This window comes from Martes martes, assembly GCF_963455335.1.
Source record: "Martes martes genome assembly, chromosome: 12".
Lineage (NCBI taxonomy): Eukaryota > Metazoa > Chordata > Mammalia > Carnivora > Mustelidae > Martes > Martes martes.
In genome coordinates, this window is record NC_137900.1 from 62,282,300 (window position 1) to 62,304,980 (window position 22,681).

At 42.3% G+C, this 22,681-nt stretch overlaps 1 protein-coding gene across 1 annotated transcript in view; it reads left to right on the top strand.

Moving 5' to 3' along the window:
• Positions 1 to 2,220: 2,220 nt before the first annotated feature.
• The window catches only part of FRMPD1 (FERM and PDZ domain containing 1), a gene marked incomplete at its 5' end in the record, with an annotated part of 49,001 nt that continues 28,540 nt past the window's right edge, over positions 2,221 to 22,681 (top strand). Inside the window, 4 exons of the mRNA XM_080820618.1 lie at positions 2,221 to 2,321; positions 15,406 to 15,563; positions 16,418 to 16,520; positions 19,363 to 19,408. Coding sequence (XP_080676744.1) covers positions 2,221 to 2,321; positions 15,406 to 15,563; positions 16,418 to 16,520; positions 19,363 to 19,408 — 408 coding nt within the window. The remainder of the gene's footprint in view (positions 2,322 to 15,405; positions 15,564 to 16,417; positions 16,521 to 19,362; positions 19,409 to 22,681) is intronic.

Sequence of the window (22,681 nt, forward strand, 5' to 3'; positions counted from 1 at the left end):
GTAACATGGTATCTGGGATTGGATCCTGGAACAGTAGTGAAAAAACTGGTGACTTCTGAATACAGTTGAGAGTTTAGTTAATATTAGCAGACCAGGGTTAATTTTGAAGAAGATACAATGACTAGGAAAGATGTTAACATTATGGAAAGCTGAATGGAGTATATATGGGAACTCTCTGTATTATTTCTGAAACCTCTTTATGCATCTAAAATTAATCCCAAATAAGGGTGCCTGTGGCTCAGTCGCTTAAGTGGGTACCATCGGCTCAGGTCATGGTCCCAGGGTCCTGGAATCGAGCCCCGCATTGGGCTCTCTGCTCAGCAGGGAGCCTGCTTCCCCCTCGCTGCTCTGCCTACTTGTGCTCGCTATCTCTCTGTCAGATAAATAAATAATTTTTAAAAAAAATTCCAAAATAAAAAGTTTATACTTAAAACAAAAATATGACCAGAGTGAATTATATCTTTAGATTTTTTTTTAAAGATTTTATTTATTTATCTGACAGAGAGAGAGAGACACACAGCGAGAGAGGGAACACAAGCAGAGGGAGTGGGAGAGAGAGAAGCAGGCTTCCTGCCAGGCAGGGAGCCCAGATAGGGGGCTCAATCCAAGGACCCTGGGATCATGACCTGAGCCGAAGGCAGACGCTTAAGGACTGAGCCACCCAGGTGTCCCACATCTTAGAGATTTGTAAGAATTCACCTTTGTCCATGTCCTCTGTCCATGCCTGGAACTTTTTTGTAGGGGTGGCTCTTTATCAACTTTATCTTCTATGGTAATTGCCTTTTTAGATTTTCTGTGTATTATAAGGTCATCTTATATCATTTATATTTTCCTTGAAAACCATTTGTGTCATCAAGGTTTTAAAATGTATTTGTGTAGTGTTAAGCAATATAATCTCTGATAATTCATTTTTATTTTCTCTGTATCCATAGTTATTTCCCAATGTCATATCTTATGTTGTGTGGTTATTTATTGGATTGTGAAATTAATCTGGTGAATTGAGACCAGTATTTTAAAAAGTGAAATAAACTAGAACAGAGAAATATGAACATATACTGTTTAATGACACTTTAATCTCAAGCACATGTATTGTTTTCTTAGTAACCTGACAATATCTATCAAAGCACAAATGCATATAACTTTTGACCTAGCAATTTGATTTGGGAACTTATCCAGATATGTAATTGCATACATGCAGAAATGATGTATGTACAGCATAATTCACTGCAGCATTATTTATAATGGCGAAAGATTGGCAGTAATCCAAATGTCTACCAAGAGAGGATTACTTTTTAAATCACAGTGCATTCTTACAGTATAATACTCAGGGGTTGTCAAAAAGAATGAAGAAGCATTCTATGTATTGATGTGGAAAGATATCAAGGATATATATTTTAAGGAGAAGAAAGCACAGTGCAGAACAAGGTATATGATGTACTATCCTTTGTGTTAAGAGGAGGACATATAAAATCTTTATTTATATTTGCTTATATAGACATAAAGAAACTCTGGAAAGAAAAGGAGAGCAGTGATTATGAGTGAGTGTGGGAACTGGCTGGATGGGGGCAGCATAGAAGGGAGTCTTTCGACTACCTTTTAAAAATTATTATTTTGGCAAGAACACACTTAACATGAGATCTGCCCTCTTAATAAATTTTTAAGTGTGTATATACAGTAATATATATCTTTTTTGTATAGTCTAGGGGGTGGTTGAATTATACAAATGAATTATCTATTCAAAACTTCAAAATATTAAGCAAAAGAAGCAGCAGTCAGAACAGGCACAGTGTGATTAGAATGGTTCCATGTCCACGCAACTCCCAGTGTAGGCAGAACTGAGCTGTGGGGTCCAGGGACGCACACATGGTTGGGTGCAGCAAGTAGTGTCATGCGGTAAGGGGCATCTCTTAGGATGGGTCACAGTCACAGTTTGAGAAACCGTCTCTACTTTATTCCCTTACCCTTATGTTTAACTCTTAAAGATTGCTAATCTGTTTCCCTCAAGACCATAGACCCCTTACGCAGCGAGCTGCTATCAAGTTGTTCGCTCCGGGAGCCCTGACGACCTGTTTGTGTTAATGTCAAAGAAGGAGAGCCCTAGCTGTTTGATCAGCATGTCATTAAATGGGCAAATACAGGAAACATCACGATGATTTGTCAGAATCCTCTTCCAAATATTTTGGTTAGCTTCTTAAGAAAACTCTCCTTCCTTCTAGGTAAATGGAAGAGGTGGAGACCAGTTTATTCCAGACACGGAAAGCCCACAGAATAGAACAAATGGTGGCGAGATGGCTACGGCGTTCGCGGGACAGCTCAGCCCGGTAAGGCTCCGGGGCTGGCAGAGATTTCTGCGCCTCAAGATGTGGTGTCCCTGCAGGAGGAGGGTTGGGCAATCTCGGCGGCACCCGGGGATCCTGTCTCCAGTTTGCTCTGTTCTGGCACCATACGGTGGGGGAGGCATCAGCAGATCAGCGATTTTTCTGGAGTGCCTTGCTGTCTGTCCCCCTTCCAACTCCTCCCTCTGTGTCTCTCCACATACACCCACAATGTATGCTCCCACCAGACTCAGACACACACTTACAGAGACAAACACTCTCACACAGATGGACTTACACACACAGGCACACTCATCCATCCTCCTCTGGAGTATGCACTCCTACACTTGTGAACACACACACATGCTCTCTGTGTCTCCCTGTGTCTCACACACGTCGTCCCTTGCTTTAGTATTTGCTGTGAGGGTCAGGCGATCTGCTGTTTATACTCTTTCTCCGTCTTTGTTTCCAGCAGCTGTTCCTTCCTTGCGGTCCCTGTTTCATTCCAAACAAAATAAAATGAAATCAAATACAGATCTGATTTGACTGCTACAGAAGAACTTAAAATATGTTCTGTTTCAAAGCGTTCATTTTCCATCTCAGATTTCCCATCTGGCCCTGCCACAGAGATGAAATACCATGGGTCAGGTGTTTCTGAGACACACATTCTTCCAAAGGAACTGGAAACAGCTGTTGTGCTGCTGACCAGTAAACCTTGCTCAGATGGGGCTGCCCTGCAGCCAAGGGCTGGGAGCCACACTCACGTCCCTGGGGAAGCAAGGCTGGTAGTTAGCCTTGTGTTACAGTGAAAACACCTGAGGCTCACAAAGTGACCTATTTAAGATCATCCCTACCCCCTATTCAGAAATTGTTGATGGGCCCCTAGTTCTTAGAGACTAAGCATTTTTGGTTTGGCATTCAAGGCTTTCCATGATTGACCTACAGTCCTTTACAGCTATTTGGCTTACTGCTCTGTTTCCTTTGCATCACACTCCAGCGAAAGGAACTATCATTGTTCCTCTACTCCAGGCACCACCTCTTCTTTCACTCATCAAACCAGGGCTCCTGTCTGAGCCCAACTCCATGCATACAGAACCCACCGGCAGCTCAAGTCTGGTTGAAATACTCCGTCTTCCAGGAAGCATTCCACAGCCCATAGTTAGACTTAACCACTCCCGTGGGACCCACAGCATTGGATTGCCATTGGCAGTGTGCTCCTCCTGGTGCGTTCAACTGATTTGAGCACATCTCTTTTTTTCCTTCTGGATGGTAAGCTCTGAGCACAGGGAAAGTATTGGCCTCATCTATATAACCCAGAGCTGACTGAGTCCCAGGAGACTGATTGCAAGTGGTCAAGAACTTGCTCATAAGTGGGGAAATGGCTAGGTACATTGTTTCCTAAAGTGGATTCTGCAAGACCTAGTTCTGTGTTATGCTGCTCCACTAAAGGTTTGGAAGTGATGTAGCCCATACCCTACTGCCATCCATCTCTGCTTGCATTTTGCACACAGTGCATTTTAGCACATTAAAGGCTCTGTGAATTCCTGTGGAAAAGAGACTTTAGGGGTGCCAGGGTAGCTCAGTGGGTTAAAGCCTCTGCCTTCAGCTCAGGTCATGATCTCGGGGTCCTGGGATTGAGCCCCACATCGGGCTTTCTGCTCAGCAGGGAGCCTGCTTCCCCCTCTCTCTGTCTACCTCTCTGCCTGCCTCTCTGCCTACTTGTGATCTCTCTCTGTGTGTCAAATAAATAAATAAAAATCTTAAACAAGAGAGAGAGACTTTAGCTTGATGGTGCCTAAATATTTGACACTGATACTATGTAATATCCTGCTTTTCTCATAATGTAAATAAAAGGTAACACTGCCCTATAGGAATTTTTTTTTAAGATTTTATTTATTTGAGAGAGAGCATGAGCAGAGGGAGAGTCGAGGGGGAGGGACAGAAGGAGAAGCAGATTCCCTACTGAGTAGGGAGCCCAGATGTGGGGCTGGATCCCAGGACGCTGGGATCCTGCACTACCTGAGCCAAAGCCAGACGCTTAACTGACTGGTCCACCCAGATACCCCAGGAAGTTGTTTTGTCCAAAATATTTTTTGAGATATATTTTTCATATCATGAAATTTACCCACTAAGAGTATATAGTTCAGTGATTTTTCATATATATTTAGTATATGCGCAAGACTGTGCAACAATCACCACAATCCAATTTTAGAACATTTTCAATGCCATGAAAAGAAACCTTACACCCATTAGCAGTCAGTCACTCTCCGTTTGCCTCTCCCCCAGCCCCAAGCAGCCACTCATGCACTTACTGTCTCTGCAGATTTGCCTATTCTGGGTACTTCACATAAATGAATCATGTACTACGTGGTCTTTCGTGCCTGGCTTCTTTCACTTAAGCCTTGTATGAACAAGGTTCATCCGTGGTATAACATGTATCAGTGTTTCATTTTTATTACCAAATAATATTCCATTATGAAATATTTTCTTTGTCCATTCATCAGTTAATGTACACTGGGGTGGTTTCCACTTCAGGGCGATTGTGAAGAATGCTGCTGTGAACATGTGTGTGCAAGTTTTGTTTGACCATATGTTCTCATTTCTCTTGGGTATATCCTTGGGAGTGGGTCACATGGTAACTTGGTATTTAACCTCTCGAGGAGCTGCTAGACTGTTTACCAAAGTGACTGTACCATTTTACATTTGCACCAGCAGTGTGCGAGCGTGCCATGTTTCCATGTCCTTGCCCATTCTTATTATCTCTCTTTTCTGTTGGGGCCCTCCTAGTGTGGGTGAGGGGCAATCTCACTGCGGTTTTGATTTGCATTTTCCTGTTGGCTAATGATGTTGAGCATCTTTCCATGTGTCTCGGCAGTCTTGGTTTCCAAGTGCAAGGGAAAGAGAAGCAAAAGAGGGAAAGGTTCCTGGCAATATGCATGGAAGACATCATTCCTGTGTTTCTAGGATATGTGTGACCTTGGTTCAATTGCTTCTCATCTCTAGTCTCACAACCTTGATACGGCCTGGGTTCTTGGGGCCCTCAGATTACCTGAAAATGATCAAGAACTGAAAAGCTGAGTTTGGGGGAAATAATTGCAATTTCCCCAGAGTGGAGTAAATGGTATCACCAACCACCAGCTGCTTAAGAAACCTGAGAGTGATCCTGACTTGGTCTCTTTTGCTCACACTCTGCACACACCCCATCAGCAGGTCCTGTCCATCCGCCTTCGGGCGTTATCTCAGATCCATCCCCCTCTCTGTCTCTGGGGGCACGGCCATGATCACTTAACTCTTTCTCTGATCCAGCCCATTCTCCATCCTGAAGCCATAGTGGACTTTTCAAAATACACGCCACACCTGCCCCGTGTACTCACCCCTCTGTGCCCCAAAATAGTCAGGGGCTCACCTGCCATTGTGCCATGGCCTGTGAGCCCCTTTACAATCTGGCTGCAGCCAAACTCTCCAACCTCATCTTGTTCCTCCTGCTTCCTTGGCATAGCTTACCTGCCACATATGAGACCAAGGACCACGGCTGTCTTGTTTTACAAAGTGTCTTCAGCCCTGGACGAGTGCGTAGTATGTAATAGATGTTCAGTAGATTTTTATTGATTAAGGGCTTTCATAATGAAGAATTAACTTATTTATTAAAATATATTTAGGGACGCCTGGATGGCTCAGTTGGTTAAGCATCTGCCTTCAGCTCAGGTCATGACCCAAGGTCCTAGGGTTAGGCTCCTTGCTCAGTGGGGAGCCTGCTTCTCCTCCCTCTGCCTGCCGCTCCCGCTGCTTGTGCTCTCTTTCTCACTATCTCTCTGTCAAATAAATAAAATCTTTAGGAGCCCCTGGATGGCTCAGTCGGTTAAGTGGCTTCCTTCCGCTCAGGTCATGATCCCAGGGTCCTGGGATCGAGCCCTGCATTGGGCATCAGGCTCCCGGCTCAGAGGAGGGCATGCTTCTCCCTCTCCCACTCCCCCTGCTTGTGCTCCCTCTCTAGCTGTGTCTCTCTCAAATAAATAAATTAAAAAATAAAATAAAATAAAATTTTTAAAAAGAGAGAAAGAAATAACTAACCCCACAAATGGTCACTGTGACATGTTTTGAAGTTCTGTATAAGCAATAAAATCTACTTAATTAGAGGTGCAACACAAGAATATTACATCATAACCTAATTTTTAACCATTTTGCTTTGAACTAAACTGTCATCTTTTTACTCACTTTGTATAGCTATAGAAATGATGACATGAGAAAGACTAAGGTTTGAAAGAGTGGGGGATGTATTTGAGAAGGGACATCCTAAAGATTTATAAATTACATGAAATGTTCTCTGCTTTAAGTTAGGTAGTGTTTACACAAGTGTGTGTTTTATAATTCCTATTTTAAGTGCACACATATATTTTATATCATATATTGCAGTTTACTGATACATATTTAATATTACTCTTAAAGTAGAAAGGAAGACAGACTTAGTGAGTGGGAAAGGAACACAGAGAGTATCTTGGAGGCTGTAATGTTCTATTTCTTTTTTTTTTTAAGATTTTATTTATTTATTTGACAGAGATCACAAGTAGGCGAAGAGGCAGGCAGAGAGAGAGGGGGAAGCAGGCTCCCTGCTGAGCGGAGAGCACGATTCGGGGCTCGATCCCAGGACCCTAGGATCATGACCTGAGCTGAAGGCAGAGGCTTTAACCCACTGAGCCACCCAGGAGCCTGAATAATGTTCTATTTCTTGACATATACACATGTGCACATATATATAGTATAATATTTTTCACAATAAAAATCATCTTGTATCCAAAAAAGATAGCATACTTTTCAACTTAATTATGCCATTTTTTCCTCCTACGAAATTTTCAGCTTTTATGTAGTTAAATGGTTTTCTCTTAACGATTTATTTGATTGCTTCTAAGCTTAGAAAATCCTCAGCCCATCATCAATTCAATTAATTACCTATTTAATTTAATAGCTTAAACATCTTATGTTTAATTCTTTAATTTGGAGTTTATTTTAGGCTATGAAATAAAGATCTAACTTGATTTTTCCCCAAACAGTAAGTAGTTATTTGCCTCACCATTGACTGTGAGTGATCTTTCCTTTCTTTGATGATTTATGGCCCTTCTTTTTATCATCTGTGAAATTCCTCTTTCTGTGAGTTGGAAATTGGATCTCTTTCTAGGCTAACTATTCGGTAGCATTGATCTGCTTATGTTCACACCCTTGTGTTAAATTTTCAACTTTTTTTTTTTATCCTTACCTGCAATTCCTGCACATAAACTTTAGAACACTGTTATTGTATTATTGAAACAACCCAGCATAAGATTTATCGAGTTCTCTTATGCTTCATCCAAAAGTATTCATTTTATAGAGCCAGATTAAAGAAACATGAAGGGCCTGACGCAGCTTGGTGCTTGGTGCTAGGTTTTATCCTCAGGACTTAAAAAGATTTCTTTCAACTTACCTTGAATCTTAATACTAATGAACACACATGCACATGTTACACATGCACATGCCCATACACATCCACACAGGCACACATGGACACACCTACCCCTGTGCCTGTGCCTGTGCACCGGCGTTGTGCTATCTTCGTGTCAGGAGCCCTCCTTGTTGGTTTTGCGTGTTTTCCAAAGGTACTTGTTCACTACAACCGTGAGAAGACTATTTACCCATTATAGACATGGCCTTCCTTGGCCTTTCTAATACTCCCAATGATGTAGAAAGGCCACTTCAGGTGTCAGTTTTGCTTCTTGACCTATGGGCAAAAGGGGGGAGATCGAGAACAGGCTAGAAGGCCCCGGCACTGCACTTTCAGAGTTGCCCTCATCTTCTGAATCTCCTTTTTGAAGTAATAATAGAATAATTGCTTCTCTCAATGGTAGGCCTTGGCCCTATAGCATATACTCCCAGTCCTTCATTGGATGGTCCCTAGAAACTGTCATAAGCAAAGTCCTATGATTATGACTACATGCTACCTTTCTTTCTGGGGGGGACTCCTTCCTCTATTTCTGCTTTCTTTGAATCAACCTTAGATTAAAAATCCAGCTTAAACCACACTTTAGCTTTTAAACTCATTCAAGCTCAACGTCTAATACAGTGTTAAACACAGATTCAAAATAGTTTCTTCACCTCCTGCTGGAACTCAGAGGTGAATTCTTTGTTGTTACAGGATAGAAGTAAAATATATTTTCTGATACACCAGAGAATAGATAAAAAGTCAGAAAATATCAGAAGCATAATCCATTTCCATGAGGTATTTTTTTTCCTTTTCCAGTGTTGGTCAATTTGGTATGAATGAATGACCCATAAAACACAGAATTTGTGTCCATGAGGCTACTTTCATGATGAAAGTAATGTGTTGTTGTTTTCCCCTAGTCCTGCTGTGGGCTAGATCCATTCCGCAGCGGAGCCGCAGGTCTTCTGCTGTTCCAATGTAAAATCATCAGAATGACCTCAGATGTGTGGTTTGAAGCCATTAGAAAGGGAACCAGAAATAGGTTTCTGGATTATCAGTGCTCAATCTGGTATTTGTAAGATGCCTCAGAGGAGGAAATTTAGCTGCAGAGAGCATTTCCTTCAGCTCCCTGTCCAATATTAAACAGTCTTTGTGAGGAGAAGCCACAGTTTGGTCATGTTCTCAAGCAATCCCTTTCCAAACAAAAGCTGAAACGTGGCCTTCGGGAAAAATGTCAAAACGCAGACTTTGGACCAAAGCCACTGACACCGTGCAGGGATAAGTCAACACAGCGGGGCCTTGTTTGTCCACCATTGTTGAGGAACGCACCCTTCTCAAGGGAAAAGTCAGATAACTGAAGACTACCCATTTGAAAAGCATCCAAATGGATTCTATTTTAACCCTGTGGTATGGTTTGCTTTTCTTTTATTTGTCATATGTTAGTAAGCCTTATTCTATGCCTAGCTTTGAGTTTGGCACATGGGACAAAAAAAGACATGGTTTTTGCCTCACAAATTGTAGTCTAGAGAGGACAAGAGACTTCACATTGGTCATTGCAAATGTTATGTGTATTTCTAAAAGAGATGTGCATGTTCTGTGGGTGCGTTCAACCGAAGGAGATAGTTCTGCCCGAAGCAGAAGATAGAGTAGGGGTTGAGCATGTTGGGTAAATTTCTGGAGAGTGTGTGCTGTAAGTGGTTATGGCGCTGAGGGGAGGATTCTAGGTAAAGGGAAGAGCTTGTGCAAAGGCCAGTGTATCTGAGGAACTCAAAGGAGACTAGTTTGGCTAGAACAAGAGTATCAGGAGAATGAATGGCTTGGTTGTTGAGGTTAGAGTGGTGGGCCAGAGCTGTATTAAGCCATATCAAGGATTTTGGATGAGGCCATCCAGTCAAGGAAGACATCTGAGCAGGGTTGCATTTATAATATTGGTCTGGGTACTGGATAGAGAGGTATTCAGGAGAGACAAAAGTGAAAAGTGAAGAGACCAGTTTGAGACTATTGGAGAAATCTATCTGCAAGACGGGTAATGGTGGCCTGAAGTGGAATGGTGACTGAGGAGACAGAAATGGACATCTTTAGAGATCTTTTGGTGTTGTGACTGATCAACTAGTATTTACTAGGGATAAGAGCAGCATAAAGTCGAGAATGACTCCCAAGAGTCCTCATGATACAATTTACTGAGCTCTGGGATGTGGAGAAGATGCATCCTAGTTAGTCATAGGGCTGAGCTGTATTGCCAATTAAGCAAACAAAGGAAAATGACAAATATTGAACTCTGTTACTTACATTCAAGTTGTCTGCTATTTGTTAATGGTTATGTATACATTTTCATCTTTGTCAGTCTTTTCAAGTACTGTTTTGTATCCTGCTTTCTGTGTACAGTATTTTGCTCACATATTCACCTAGTAAGCACAAATGCTTCCTGTGGGCAAAAGATCTTTCCTCAGCACTCAGAGAATTTAGGTCTGGAATAATACAAGCTCTCCCGTAGGAAGGGAATCTGAACTATAGTTTAGAGGATGCCCTGAAAGGGTATGTTCTAAGCTGTGTTTCCATGTCTGTCTAAAGTTCTGAGGCTTGTGATACTTCACTGATGAAGAGTCTTGGATTAATTATTTGTTATGCTTGGTTTATCCTCTGTTGAATTACTTTGTATTTTTCCACTATTCTAAATGAAGCTATGATAAATATATTTGAACATTTAAGAGGCACTCTATTCTGGGACTTTACTAGGCCTGGGAACACAGAATAAATATATACTACCCTTGTCTTTTAGGAGCTCATGGTCTAATACAAATAATAATTTATTTTTTTTGTTTGAGGTTATTACTTTGAGGAATGGCAGTCAGAATGGAAACAGAAGGTTGAAGAAAATGACCAAATTTTAAATTCATGTTACAATTTCCCTAATTATTTTCTAGAGAGGTTGAATAGCTAATTTATATGGACAGCTTTAAATCCCAAGGCCCACACATGTTGGGCTTTATTATTTTTATTTATATTTGGTGCTTTAGTTGACATGTAATAGTACTCTGTAACTCTTTCAATTGTGCTTCTTTAATTAATAAGGTTGTACATTTTCCATGTTATTTACTGACTTTATTTCTTTATGTGTAAGTTGTCAATTCACTTGCTTTGAGCATGTGAAATCTGGGTATTTTACTCTATATACTTATGCCCATTTTTCATATATTTGTATCGTAACCAGTTTCCCCTCAGAATTTTTTTTAAACTTAAAAAAAAAGATTTTATTTATTTATTTGACAGAGAGAAAGAGATCACAAGTAGGCAGAGAGGCAGGCAGAGGGTGGGGGAAGCAGGCTCCCCGCTGAGCAGAGAGCCCGATGTGGGGCTTAATCCCAGGACCCTGGGATCATGACATGAGCCAAAGGCAGAGGCTTTAACCCACTGAGCCACCCAGGCGCCCCGTAGAATTTTATTTTTTTAAACTGACTTACCTTGGGGTGCCTGGGTGGGTCAGTTGGTTAAGCTTTGGACTTCTGCTCTGGTCATGATCTCGGGGTTCTGGGATCAAGCTCAGTGTCTGGCTCTGCACTCAGCAGGGAGTCTGATTGTCTCTCTCTTTCCCTTTGCCCCTCCCCCCAACTCGTGCTCTCTTTCTTTCTCTCTTTCTCTCAAATAAATAAATAAAATATTTTTAAAAAATAAACTGATTTACCTTATTTTCAACAGCTTTATTGAGCTACAATGTTCTTACTATACAATTCACCCACTTAAAGCATACAATTCGTTGTTTTTTGATGCATACACAGAGATGTACAACCATTACCACAATCCATTTTGGAAGATTTTTTTTCACCTTAAAAAGAAACTCTGTATATATTGGCAATCTCTCCCCATTCCCTCCCAGAATTCTCCCTCTCTCAGCCGGCAACCACTACTTGTCTCTATAGATTTGCCTATTCTGAACATATTCCGTAAGTGAAGTCACACAGTGTGTGTTTTTCTGTGTCTGGCTTCTTTCACATAATAGAATGTGTCCCAAGTGGATCCCTGTTACGCCATGTATTTGCATTTCATTCCTTTTTGTTGCCAAATAATATTCTGCCGTGGAATATTTTCTTGGTCTTTTCATCAGTTGATGTACATTTGAGCTGTTTCCACTTTGGGGCTATTATGAATATTGTTGCTATGAACATTTGTGTGTGAGTTTGTGTGGACATATGTTTTCATTTCTCTTAGGGATATACAAAGGAGTGGTGGCATTGCTGGGTCCTATGGTGTTCAACGTTTAGTCTTTTGAGGAACTGCCAGACGATGTCAGGGTTCCATTTTCTCCACATCATCGTCAATACTTGACCTGCCTTTCTGATTATGGGCATCCTAGTGGGTATAAAGTGGTATCACATTGCAGTTTTGATTTGCCGTTCTTCTTATGTCCTTACTGGTTGTTGGTATGTCTTCTTTGGAGAAATGTCCACATAAATCATTTGCTCATTTTTTTTCCTTTTCTACAGAAATAAATTTAATAAAAGATTGGTAAGTTATCCATGGAGCAGTTTGTTTGCATACAGCTATTGCCAATAAGTTAATAGAATTAAAATGGAATATATGGGGGCGCCTGGGTGGCTCAGTGGGTTAAAGCCTCTGCCTTCGGCTCAGGTCATGATCCCGCGGTCCTGGGATCCAGCCCCGCATCGGGCTCTCTGCTCAGTGGGGAGCCTGCTTCTCCCTCTGTCTCTGCCTGCCTCTCTGCCTCCTTGTGATCTCTGTCTGTCAAATAAATACTAAATAAATAAATCTTTAAAAAAAAAAGGAATATATGATAACCTTTCACTTTTATTTTATTTACTTTATATTATTTATTAAAATCCCTATATTCCAACATTTCTTTTTTTTTATTAAATTTTTTATTTATTTTCAGCGTAACAGTATTCATTGTTTTTTCACCACACCCAGTGCTCCATGCAATCTGTGCCCTCCCCAATACCCACCACCTGGTTCCCCCAACCTCCCACCCCCCGCCCCTTCAAAATCCTCAGGTTGTTTTTCAGAGTCCATAGTCTCTCATGGTTCACCTCCCCTTCCAATTTCCCTCAACTCCCTTCTCCTCTCCATCTACCCTTGTCCTCTATATTATTGTTATGCTCCACAAATAAGTGAAACCATATGATACTTGACTCTCTCTGTTTGACTTATTTCACTCAGCATAACTTTTAAAAAAATTTTTTTTTATTTTTATTTATTTGACAGACAGAGATCACAAGTAGGCAGAGAGGCAGGCAGAAACAGACTTCCTGTGGAGCAGAGAGCCGGACGTGGGGCTTGATCTTAGGACCCTGAGATCATAACCTGAGCTGAAGGCAGAGGCTTAACCTGCTGAGCCACCCAGGCGCCCCGTTTGCTCACTTTTTAAAAGAGTTATTTTTCTTTTGTGTTCTAAGAATTCTTTATATAGTCCAGCTGCAAGGTCCCTATCAAATATATGATTTGCAAACGTTTTCTCCCATTCTGTGGATTTTTTCCACTTTCTTTATTGTGTCCTCTATTTTTTTTTAAAGATTTATTTATTTATTTGAGAGAGAGAGAACACATGCGAGCACGAGCCAGGGAAGGGGCAAAGGGAAAGGGAGAGAGAGAATCTCAAGCAGACTCTTGCGCTAAGCTAAGTGCATAGCTGGGTGTGGGACTTGATCTCTTGACCCTGAGATCATGACCTGAGCCGAAATCAAGAGTGAGATGCTCAAACGACCGAGCCACCCAGCCGTCCCTTAATTGCGCCCTCTGAAGCACAAAAGTTTTTAGTTTTGATGAAGTTCAGTTTATCTGTGTTTTCATTGTCGCTTGTGTTTTTGGTATGTATCAGCCTGGCTCCTAATACACATTCAACTAATCTGTTTCAATGAGTTAGTGAAGGCTTTTTGAGGCTGTGTTTGGTGCTTTTATCCTGTAACTCTGCTAATCTTTTTTACCTCTTTATTGATCATTTTCTAGTGTACTATCATCTTCTGTTTAAAAACAAGTGGGACTTCTCCATTTCCTGTGTTTATTATGCCTCTTACTGTTTTTCCTTCTCTGATAACTATCATGTGGATTTTGCCTCCCCCCCATGTTAAATATGAGAAAAGTCTAGAGTATCCTTCCTGTTGCTCTTTTTAAAAAGAACATAAATGTGATTTTTGGCACCCCGTATACTATATTATTATTTGGAAAGGCCCTTTCGTAGCTTTAAGGTTCTGTTTTGTGTTGTTTTTTAATCAGGGATGGCTACTGGCTTTATTCATTCTACATGTTCAGTTTTCGGTTTCTTCCCTCTCATTCGATCCCTTTGCAGATGCTTCTCTGTGTGACCCCCGTGCTTGTGTAGGAGAAATCCTCTCTTTGTCTCTAAGCCGGCTGGGTCAGGTCATCATCGGGTCAGACAGCTTAAATCAACTCTAAGCTGGGGTATGAGGAGCTCCTTGATGGATAATGGGCATGAGGTCTTGTACTTGGGTTTGTCCCATGCATTTTGGCTCCCTGAAACAGTTTTTGGGTTCCCCGATTCTTGTTGAAATTTGAGATCATTATCACTGACATGTGATTTTCAGATAAGTGGGGTCCCGTTGCATTAAGCAGAGTTCCTGACAGTGTTTGTTAAATGGATGAGAATAAATGATAGGGCTTAATGGCAGAGCCCCCGGGGAGCTGTTACTCCTCTACATTCTGTCATTTATTATGACAGTAAATGCCTCATCTCGTCCCCATTTGACTCTTCTCAGAAAGGACCACTGAATCTCAGGGGAGAAAAGTCATTTGCCACAGACAAATGAGAAATAGCTCACGACTTGTGGTTTTGAGAGAAAGAAAATACAAACTTTCAACTTACCTGCTCTTAGATTTATAGAGAACATACATGTTTTTAAAGATCACTCTAGGGGGAATCTTCACTGTCTGGGATTTCCTGTTGGAATCCTCACAGTTACCTAGTTGAAAGGGAAGTGTAATTCATCTGAAAGCACAAAAGAAAAAACAAAATCACCAAAGGAACTATCCATCTGTGGAATTAGTCAGCCTCAGACATCCAAACGGAACAATACCTCCTTCCTGTTCACAGTCCCTGTTTTTCCTCTTCTGTACTTCTACTGAAGCACTGCCTCCTGCCTGATGCCTGGCCACGTGTACCTGCATCCCTGCTTCCCTGTGTCTCTGCATCACGCCCCCACGCCCTCCCTCCACCACATCCCCGCATCCCTGCGTCCCCGGCCCTGCCCCCCCGCATCCCCGCATCCCTGCATTCATCCGCTCTGCCCTGCCGCAGCTACTGAATATCTTCTGTGCCAGGACCTGGGATGCGTAGATATACCCTTGACATCTCTCAAGGTGCAGCTTGAATGTCCCCTCTTCCAGGCAGCAAATGCTTTCCTGATTCTTTATCCCAGACCCCACAAAGTTAGAACTGCTCTCCCCCTTCTCTGAGTGCCCAGAGCACTTCACGACTTCTGTTCTAGAGCCTGGTGCTGTGTTCAACCGGGTGTTCCATGCACCGGTGTCTGTGCCTTACTTAGCTCTGTCAAGAGGAACGTTGGGGGTGTTCTCCACACTGCATCTCCCTCCTCCAGGATGCCTAGGGCTGTCCCTTCTGTCTGTCTGTCTGTCTCTCTCTCTCTTTTTTTTATAATACTCCTTCTCTTCCAGGGCTAAAGTTGCTGCAGCTGATGGAACCCCCGGGATCCCAATCCAGACCTTCACACCTGTGAAACACACAGTAAAAATAGACAAAGATGCCCTCCTCCAGGACTACGGATTTCACATTTCTGAGAGCCTTCCCCTCACGGTGGTGGCTGTCACAGCAGGTAGGGGTGGACTGGGAAGCAAGAAAGGAGTTTGGTTTTTCAGGAGGGGGAGAAATAGCCCTAGATCTCTTCCCATCTCTCTGTCCTAGAACATAATTTCAAAAATGCTGCCCCAGGGAGTTAGAAAGGGCATGTCTAATTCTAACCTAATTCTGGCTAGAGCTTTGTACCTTTCTTTGGTGCTGAGGTTGCTGGGGGAGCCCAAGTGCACCTGCTGATCGGAACCGCAGGTTCCTGCTGGCCTGGAGCAGGGCTTTGCCCACCCGTGGCTCCCTAGCCAGTCTCAGGGTAGTGACAGTATTTGAATCAGCTGGCCCTCTTCTCTGAGACCCTGCATGCTCTGAGCTGGGGAGAGTTGCTGGCCAGAGAGTAATAGAAATTATTGATTTGTTTTCACTTGAGTCTTTGTAAGATATAGGCTCTATCAAGGCGAAGAAGAGCAGGCTGGAAATGTCTAGTATTTGTTTTCATACATTAGCTATGTATTGACGTTAGATCTAGACTTAGTTAAAAATCTACCGATTTCAGTTTATACACACACACACACCCCCAGAGTTCTTTAGAGATGAACACAGTAAATGGCTAGCTCTGTTGATTCTGGGGGTTTCTGCTAGTTTTCTTTCTCAAGACAGTCTCCTACTATCCCTTGAAGGTGATGGATGATAGATACATTATTCACATTTTGTAAACAGGAAAATAGATCCCTGTGAGCCCAAAGCTGGGTGGGGGGCAGGAAGGGGGGTGAGCTGGTACCCAGGGCACTGGATCAGCCTCCCATTCGGTTATACCACAGTGACACACAGGGTCTGGGCCCTCCTGGCGTGAACACCAATTACTTCTTCTCTGTCCAACAGGAGGCTCTGCTCATGGCAAGCTTTTCCCTGGTGATCAGATTCTCCAAATGAACAACGAGCCTGCTGAAAGCCTTTCCTGTGAACGAGCAGTCAATATACTGAGGTACTAAATTGCCTCTGTTACCCGCTGAGTCACACAGATGATCACAGTGCAAAGACCGGTGACAGGAATGACATAATTGATCTCCCTCAGGGCTTTAGTAGGGTCCCGTCTCCTTGAAGTGGAGGCAGCAGCCTTGTTTGAGAATTTGGTCTCCGTCACTGTGTGTGTCATCTGTCTAGAGAAGGGATGGAGGGGGGGACAGCCCCCTGCTATGCTAGGCTCTGCACGAGGCACAGCAGGCGGTGAGGTTAAGAATAATGCACGGGCTCTACCCAGTAAGGATTTCTGGGGTTGTTGTAGCATATGCCAAAGATTGGTCTAAAGTGATGCTAAATCTGTCAGTTCTTCTTGAACCCTTCAGATAGCTCTTCTTAAATGCCTGGTTGGTATATTGTAGTTTCATTGATATGACAGAGGCCACCTTCTGCCCAGTGGCATCGTGACTTGTGTCGATGCCTCACCTTCTGTTTAGACCGTGATCTCCCTCAAAGCCAGCACACAGTGAGTGCTCAGTTGAATGAGCCAGTGATTGCTGACCCTGGTTTTAAGACAGAAGAAGGTCAGCGACAGGGTGAAGAGGGCTGACAGACATCTCGTAGGCCTCTATGGCCTCCGTTGTTTCCAGTTGGTCACTCGACACTCTTCTGATGACTTTAAATTAAGAGACATGAGAAATAGAGTTACACGAAAGCCAACTTGAAGATACTTATTATGCCTTTTTTTGTGAGTGGTGTTGGGTGGTTTTCATTTCTGGGGGCCTATTGTGGACAACACACACTGAATGGTGAGTAGGAGGGACAAAGTCAGAGTGAGACAAAATGCAAAGGCAGGATACGGGCTCCGCCCTCAGGAGGCACACAGTCTCTCTGTGGAGAGACACACAGATGCAGCTTACGGTTTACAGAGAATCCATCAAAGTGTAGAAAATAGTATCCTTTCAACCAAGCCCGATATTGCTTCCGGATTGCCAGAGGATAAGTTGAGTGGGTGGGACAGCCCCTGGTGGGATTTGATGATTTCGTTTCTACAAAATGAAGCATGGTGATGGAAATCATGAAGTTTGGTTTCTCAGTTATCAGGTGATTTTTTCTCAAAGATGATCAGTGCTCGCAAATTAAGTTTAGATTTTCAGTGACGCTAATATTTCTGCCAGGCTAGATCAAACTCTGACTAACAAGCAAAATTATTCTCAGTTTAAAGCAGTAGGCCAGAATGTGGGTGTGTGGGTAACATTGAACTCGGCCTGTTTACTGAGCAGCTGGGCAAGGAGCCCTGTGGGGCCAGGGGACGGCACTCCCCTCACACCTCGGACTGAGAGTACGGACTCGGACTCTCGGGTGCACCCGTGTGAGGTTGAGGGCAGACACTGCCTCAAGAGCAGCAGAGGAAAGGGGCTGTAATGGCTACAGATTCCTCCAGCCTTTGGGGAAACTGGGTTTGACAAAACATAGGAGTCTGGAAGGATTTCAGCTGTACCTTTAGTGCTGGGTAGAATTTGGCCCACAAGAGTGGAGGTGAAGGGTGATCCAGGCAGAGAAGTGATAAGCAGGAATTACCAGGTGGGGTCAGTTTGCCTGAGGCACCAGATGCCTAGAGGAAAGTTCTAGGAAGTGAGGCCCACGTGGTGAAGGGTCTGGAATGCTGACACAGCAAGTTCAGGTGTCAGTCTCCTGGTAGAATAGGGAGGCACTGAGGACTCCTCAGCAGGGCTGTGACTTGATGGGTGCCATAAATCTGTGCTCTCTGTCATACACTGCAGGAATCCCAGGACTGCTTTTTTTTTTTTTTTAAGTTTAGTTCCCAGGGCCATTGCCACATATAAAGAGAAAAAAATCAAGGAAAACATGGCACAACAGAACCTCTCTACTCCCTCCAGATATCTGTGAGACCTGAATGTCCTTTTGAGAGCACTTGGACCTGGTTTGTTGTGGATTATCTTGGGAAAGGCCTGTTCTTGTAGAAAATGGAAAAGAGGCAATCCCTAGACACTTCGAAACCGCAAGTTGATTTTGCCCATTTGAGGAAGCAACATACCAGCAGCAATTGGCCTAAATGTTCATGTTGCAAGAAGTCAAATGAAATTATTTGCAAACAGCTTCTCTATGTAGCAATGGCAAAGGAAAAGGAAACATGGATTGATTTTTCAGTTCTGTTCTCTAATACAAAATGGAAGTTGGGCCAGCATCTGGTTGACTTTTCTCACTTTGAGAATATATAAGAGATGATAAGAAGACAGAAATATCTAGTATCTTGATACATGATTCGGCTCATTGCACTGATTTTGTGTGCCCCAATACCACAAGCTGGTTGGCTTTTAGCTGATAAATGTGATCCGCATTCATTTATTCAATTTAGTCAAATGTTTAGCCTAAGTTGTCTGAAATAGCAAACTAAGTTTTCTGTGTTATTGCTATGTTTTCCCATAAAAAATTTTTTTGGACGTAAACCTAGCCTAGTGGTCATACCAACTGCATGAGTTCTCCATCATAAAGACTAAATTAAATCTAAGTGACTTAACTAAGTGACTGTAGGTATAGACTAGATGGTAGAGGCAGGTGTCTGAAGAGTCCCTCAAGGTCGGCGGGGGGAGTCCCTCAAGGTCGGCGGGGGGGGCACTCTGGGACAGCTTCAGTTCCTCTGCGAACCCTTGCTTCCCTCTAGTCTTTCTCAGTGTTGCTGAGCCAAAGAAGCTGAAGCAAATTAAGCTGCTTTGTAATTCTGCCAGTCTTTTTGACCCTGACACACACACACACATCATTATCATCATCATCATCATCATCACCATCATCATCATCTAAAGTCATGAAATGGTTTTATTTTTATTCTTTTTTTTTTTTTTCAGGGAAGCTGAAGACTCTCTTTCAATCACAGTTGTTCGCTGCACATCGGTAAATCTCTTTCTATGTCCTGTTAGTTTTACCTTTCTCAGCCCCAAGACCCCAAATCCCCAGTAGGATTTCACTCAGAGAATAAACAGGAAAGGCAAATGGCAGAAGGGACAGCGACCAGGCAGCGAGTGGGCGGGCAGTCACTGTTGCCTGAAGATAGCCGATGTGTCGGTGCTGTGGAGGAGAGACAGGTATGGGTCGGCCCAGGCTTCCAGAACATGTGGTGCAGCCAAGGAGACAGATCTAGAATTATGCAGAGCGGGACAGATGACAAGGGCACCATACTTCAAGCATTAAGATAAGTTTATGTGTTATGACTTTGGGCAAGTCATTAACTTTTAGTTTTCATTTCTGTAAGACAGTGATGATGGCAATAATTGTCTTGTCTCTCTAATGGGTTATTTTGAGGACCAAGTGAGGTGTTGGATGTGAGTGTCTTGTCAGCCCTGAGGTTCATCGCAAGGCAAGGTGTGGCATAGACGGTGTGCTGGGAGGAAATGGCAATCCTAAAAACCACAGGCCAAGGAGCCCTTTTTCTGTGATACAGGGAAAAGTATATAATCAAGTCCAAAGAGAAAGAACTACCAAGGAGAAAGCGTTGACAGAAAATTCTCATTCTGAGAGACTTTAATTCATATCTCTTAGCCTAGGCCAAGTAAAGATAAAAAAAAAATAAATAGGGGCATAGAGAATTTTAGTAATGCATTTAATAATCTAATGTAATTGACCACCTACCACTCTATCAAGAAAACTCAATAAATTCCCCAAATAAGAAACTATATAAGTCACTTTTCTAGAATATAGTGAAATAGAAATTAGTAACTACCAAAAACTTAATTAAAACGGTCCAGCCTTTTGGAAATAAAAATGCAATCTCCCAAGCAAAGATGGGGTCAGACAGAAAAGCAAAACTACCATTATAGACTAGTTAGAAGAAAATTTAAAATTAGAAGTATGCTCTTTAGAAATTATGTGCAGTCAAAGCTATACTGGAGAGTAAAATGTATAGCCTTAGGTGATTTTATTATTGAATAAGGAAGTAGATCAGGTGAATATTTAGTGCAAGAAGTTGGAAGAAAAGACTATAAAACAAACGTAAGTTAGAATAAAGAAAATGAGAGAAATCAAAATCTAAATAATACTTTGGAAAACAAAAATTATAAAGTTGATAAATAAATCCTAATCAGTTTGTTAAGGGAAAAAATAAGAAAAAAGGAAATCTGCAAGGAAAAGAAATAGGTGGACCCTATGTGAAAGAAAGTAGAATATTATGAAAGATGTAAACGTTTTTTAAAAATATAGGAAGAGAAACTTACCATGTTCTTTGATGGGAAGACTGTTATGAATACATTGGTTATTCTCATATTAATGTATATTCTTACTGCAAATTCAAACTCCCATTGGAACTTGTATTTGGACTTTGGCAAAGTTTATTGAAGTGAGACTTATCAAGAAAATCTTTTTTTATTTTATTTTTTAAAAAAGATTTATTTATTTATTTATTTGACAGACAGAGATTACAAGTAGGCAGAGAGGCAGGCAGAGAGCGAGAGGAGAAGCAGGCTCTCTGCTGAGCAGAGAGCCTGATGCGGGGCTAGATCCCAGGACTCTGGGATCATGACCTGAGCTGAAGGCAGAGGCTTTAACCCACTGAGCCACCCAGGTGCCCCAAGAAAATCTTTTTTTAAAAAGGTTTTATTTATTTGACAGAGAGAGAGAGAGAGAGAGCACAAGCAGGGGGAGTGGCAGGGAGAGGGAGAGGGAGAGGGAGAAGCAGGCTCCCTCCTGAGCAGAGAGTCTGACTCTGGGCTGGTTCCCAGGACCCTGGGATCATGACCCAAGCTGAAGGCAGGTGTTTAACCAACTGAGCCACCCAGACATCCCTTATCAAGGGAAAAAATGGGGGGGTAATGGGGTGCCTGAGTGGCTCAGTCAGTTAAGTGGTCGATTCTTGATTTCAGCTCAGGTCTTGATCTCAGGGTGGTAGGCTCAAGCCCCTGTGTTCAGTGGGAGAGTCTGCCTGAGGATTCTCTTTCCCACTCCCCCACACCCCTCACTCTCTTTCTCAAATGAATAAATCTTTATAAAATAAAAAAATTTAAATTTAAAAATTTTTAAAAAGAGTAATGAGGATGGCTCTGGTATAACCCTTTTTAAAACTAATAAAGCTAAAATAATTACAACAGTATGATATTGATTAAATGGTTGGACATGTCAGTGTAATCAAATAGAAAGTCCTAGAATAGGTACTGATATAAGAATATAGTATGTGAGGGACACCTGGGTAGTTCCATTAGTTAAGCAGTTAAGCATCTGCCTTGGGCTCAGGTTATGATCCCAGGGTCCTGAGATCAAGCCCTGCACTGGGCTCCCTTCCCTCCGCCCCTGCTGCTCCCCCTGGTTTTACTCCCTCTTTCTCTATCAAATAAATAAATTAAAAAAAAAAAAAAGAGGGAACCTGGGTGGCTCAGTGGGTTAAAGCCTCTGCTTTCGGCTCAGGTCATAATCCCAGGGTCCTGAGATCGAGTCCCGCATCGGGCTCTCTGCTAAGCAGGGAGCCTTCTTCCTCCTCTCTCTCTGCCTGCCTCTCTGCCTACTTGTGATCTCTGTCTGTCAAATAAAGAAATAAAAAAAATCTTTAAAAAAAAAAAAAAGAATTTAGTTTGTGAAAAATATGGCATCCCAAATCACTGGAAGAAAAGATAATTATTCACAAAATCATTCCAGGATATTTCTTTAAGTATTTGAAAAAAAAAATAGTCTCATCACACCATTTGATGTAATAATAATTACCTATAAAAAACATTAAAATGGGGCCCCTGGGTGGCTCAGTGGGTTAAGCCTCTGCCTTCAGCTCAGGTCGTAGTCTCAGGGTCCTGGGATCGAGCCCCACGTCGGGCTCTCTGCTCAGCAGGAGCCTGCTTCCCCCTCTCCCTGCCTCTCTGCCTACTTGTAATCTCTCTCTCTCTCCATCAAATAAATAAATCTTAAAAAAAATAAAATTAAAAAAAAACATTAAAATGTAAGCAACATGGATGAGTGTCTATCTGGCCATTGGTTATGGAAAAAATTCCTAACTATCGAGGGAGTGGGAAGAAGCACAATGAACAGCTATTTGATTATGTGAAAAATTACATTTCTCTGGTCTAAAAAGTTCAGAACACTAAAAAAGCAAGGAAACTGCGGTCTCTTCTCATTGTTGACAAGTACTGTTTTTTGTTTTTATTTCTTAGAAATAAAATAGGGAAAAAAACCACCTAAGTAGGATTAAGA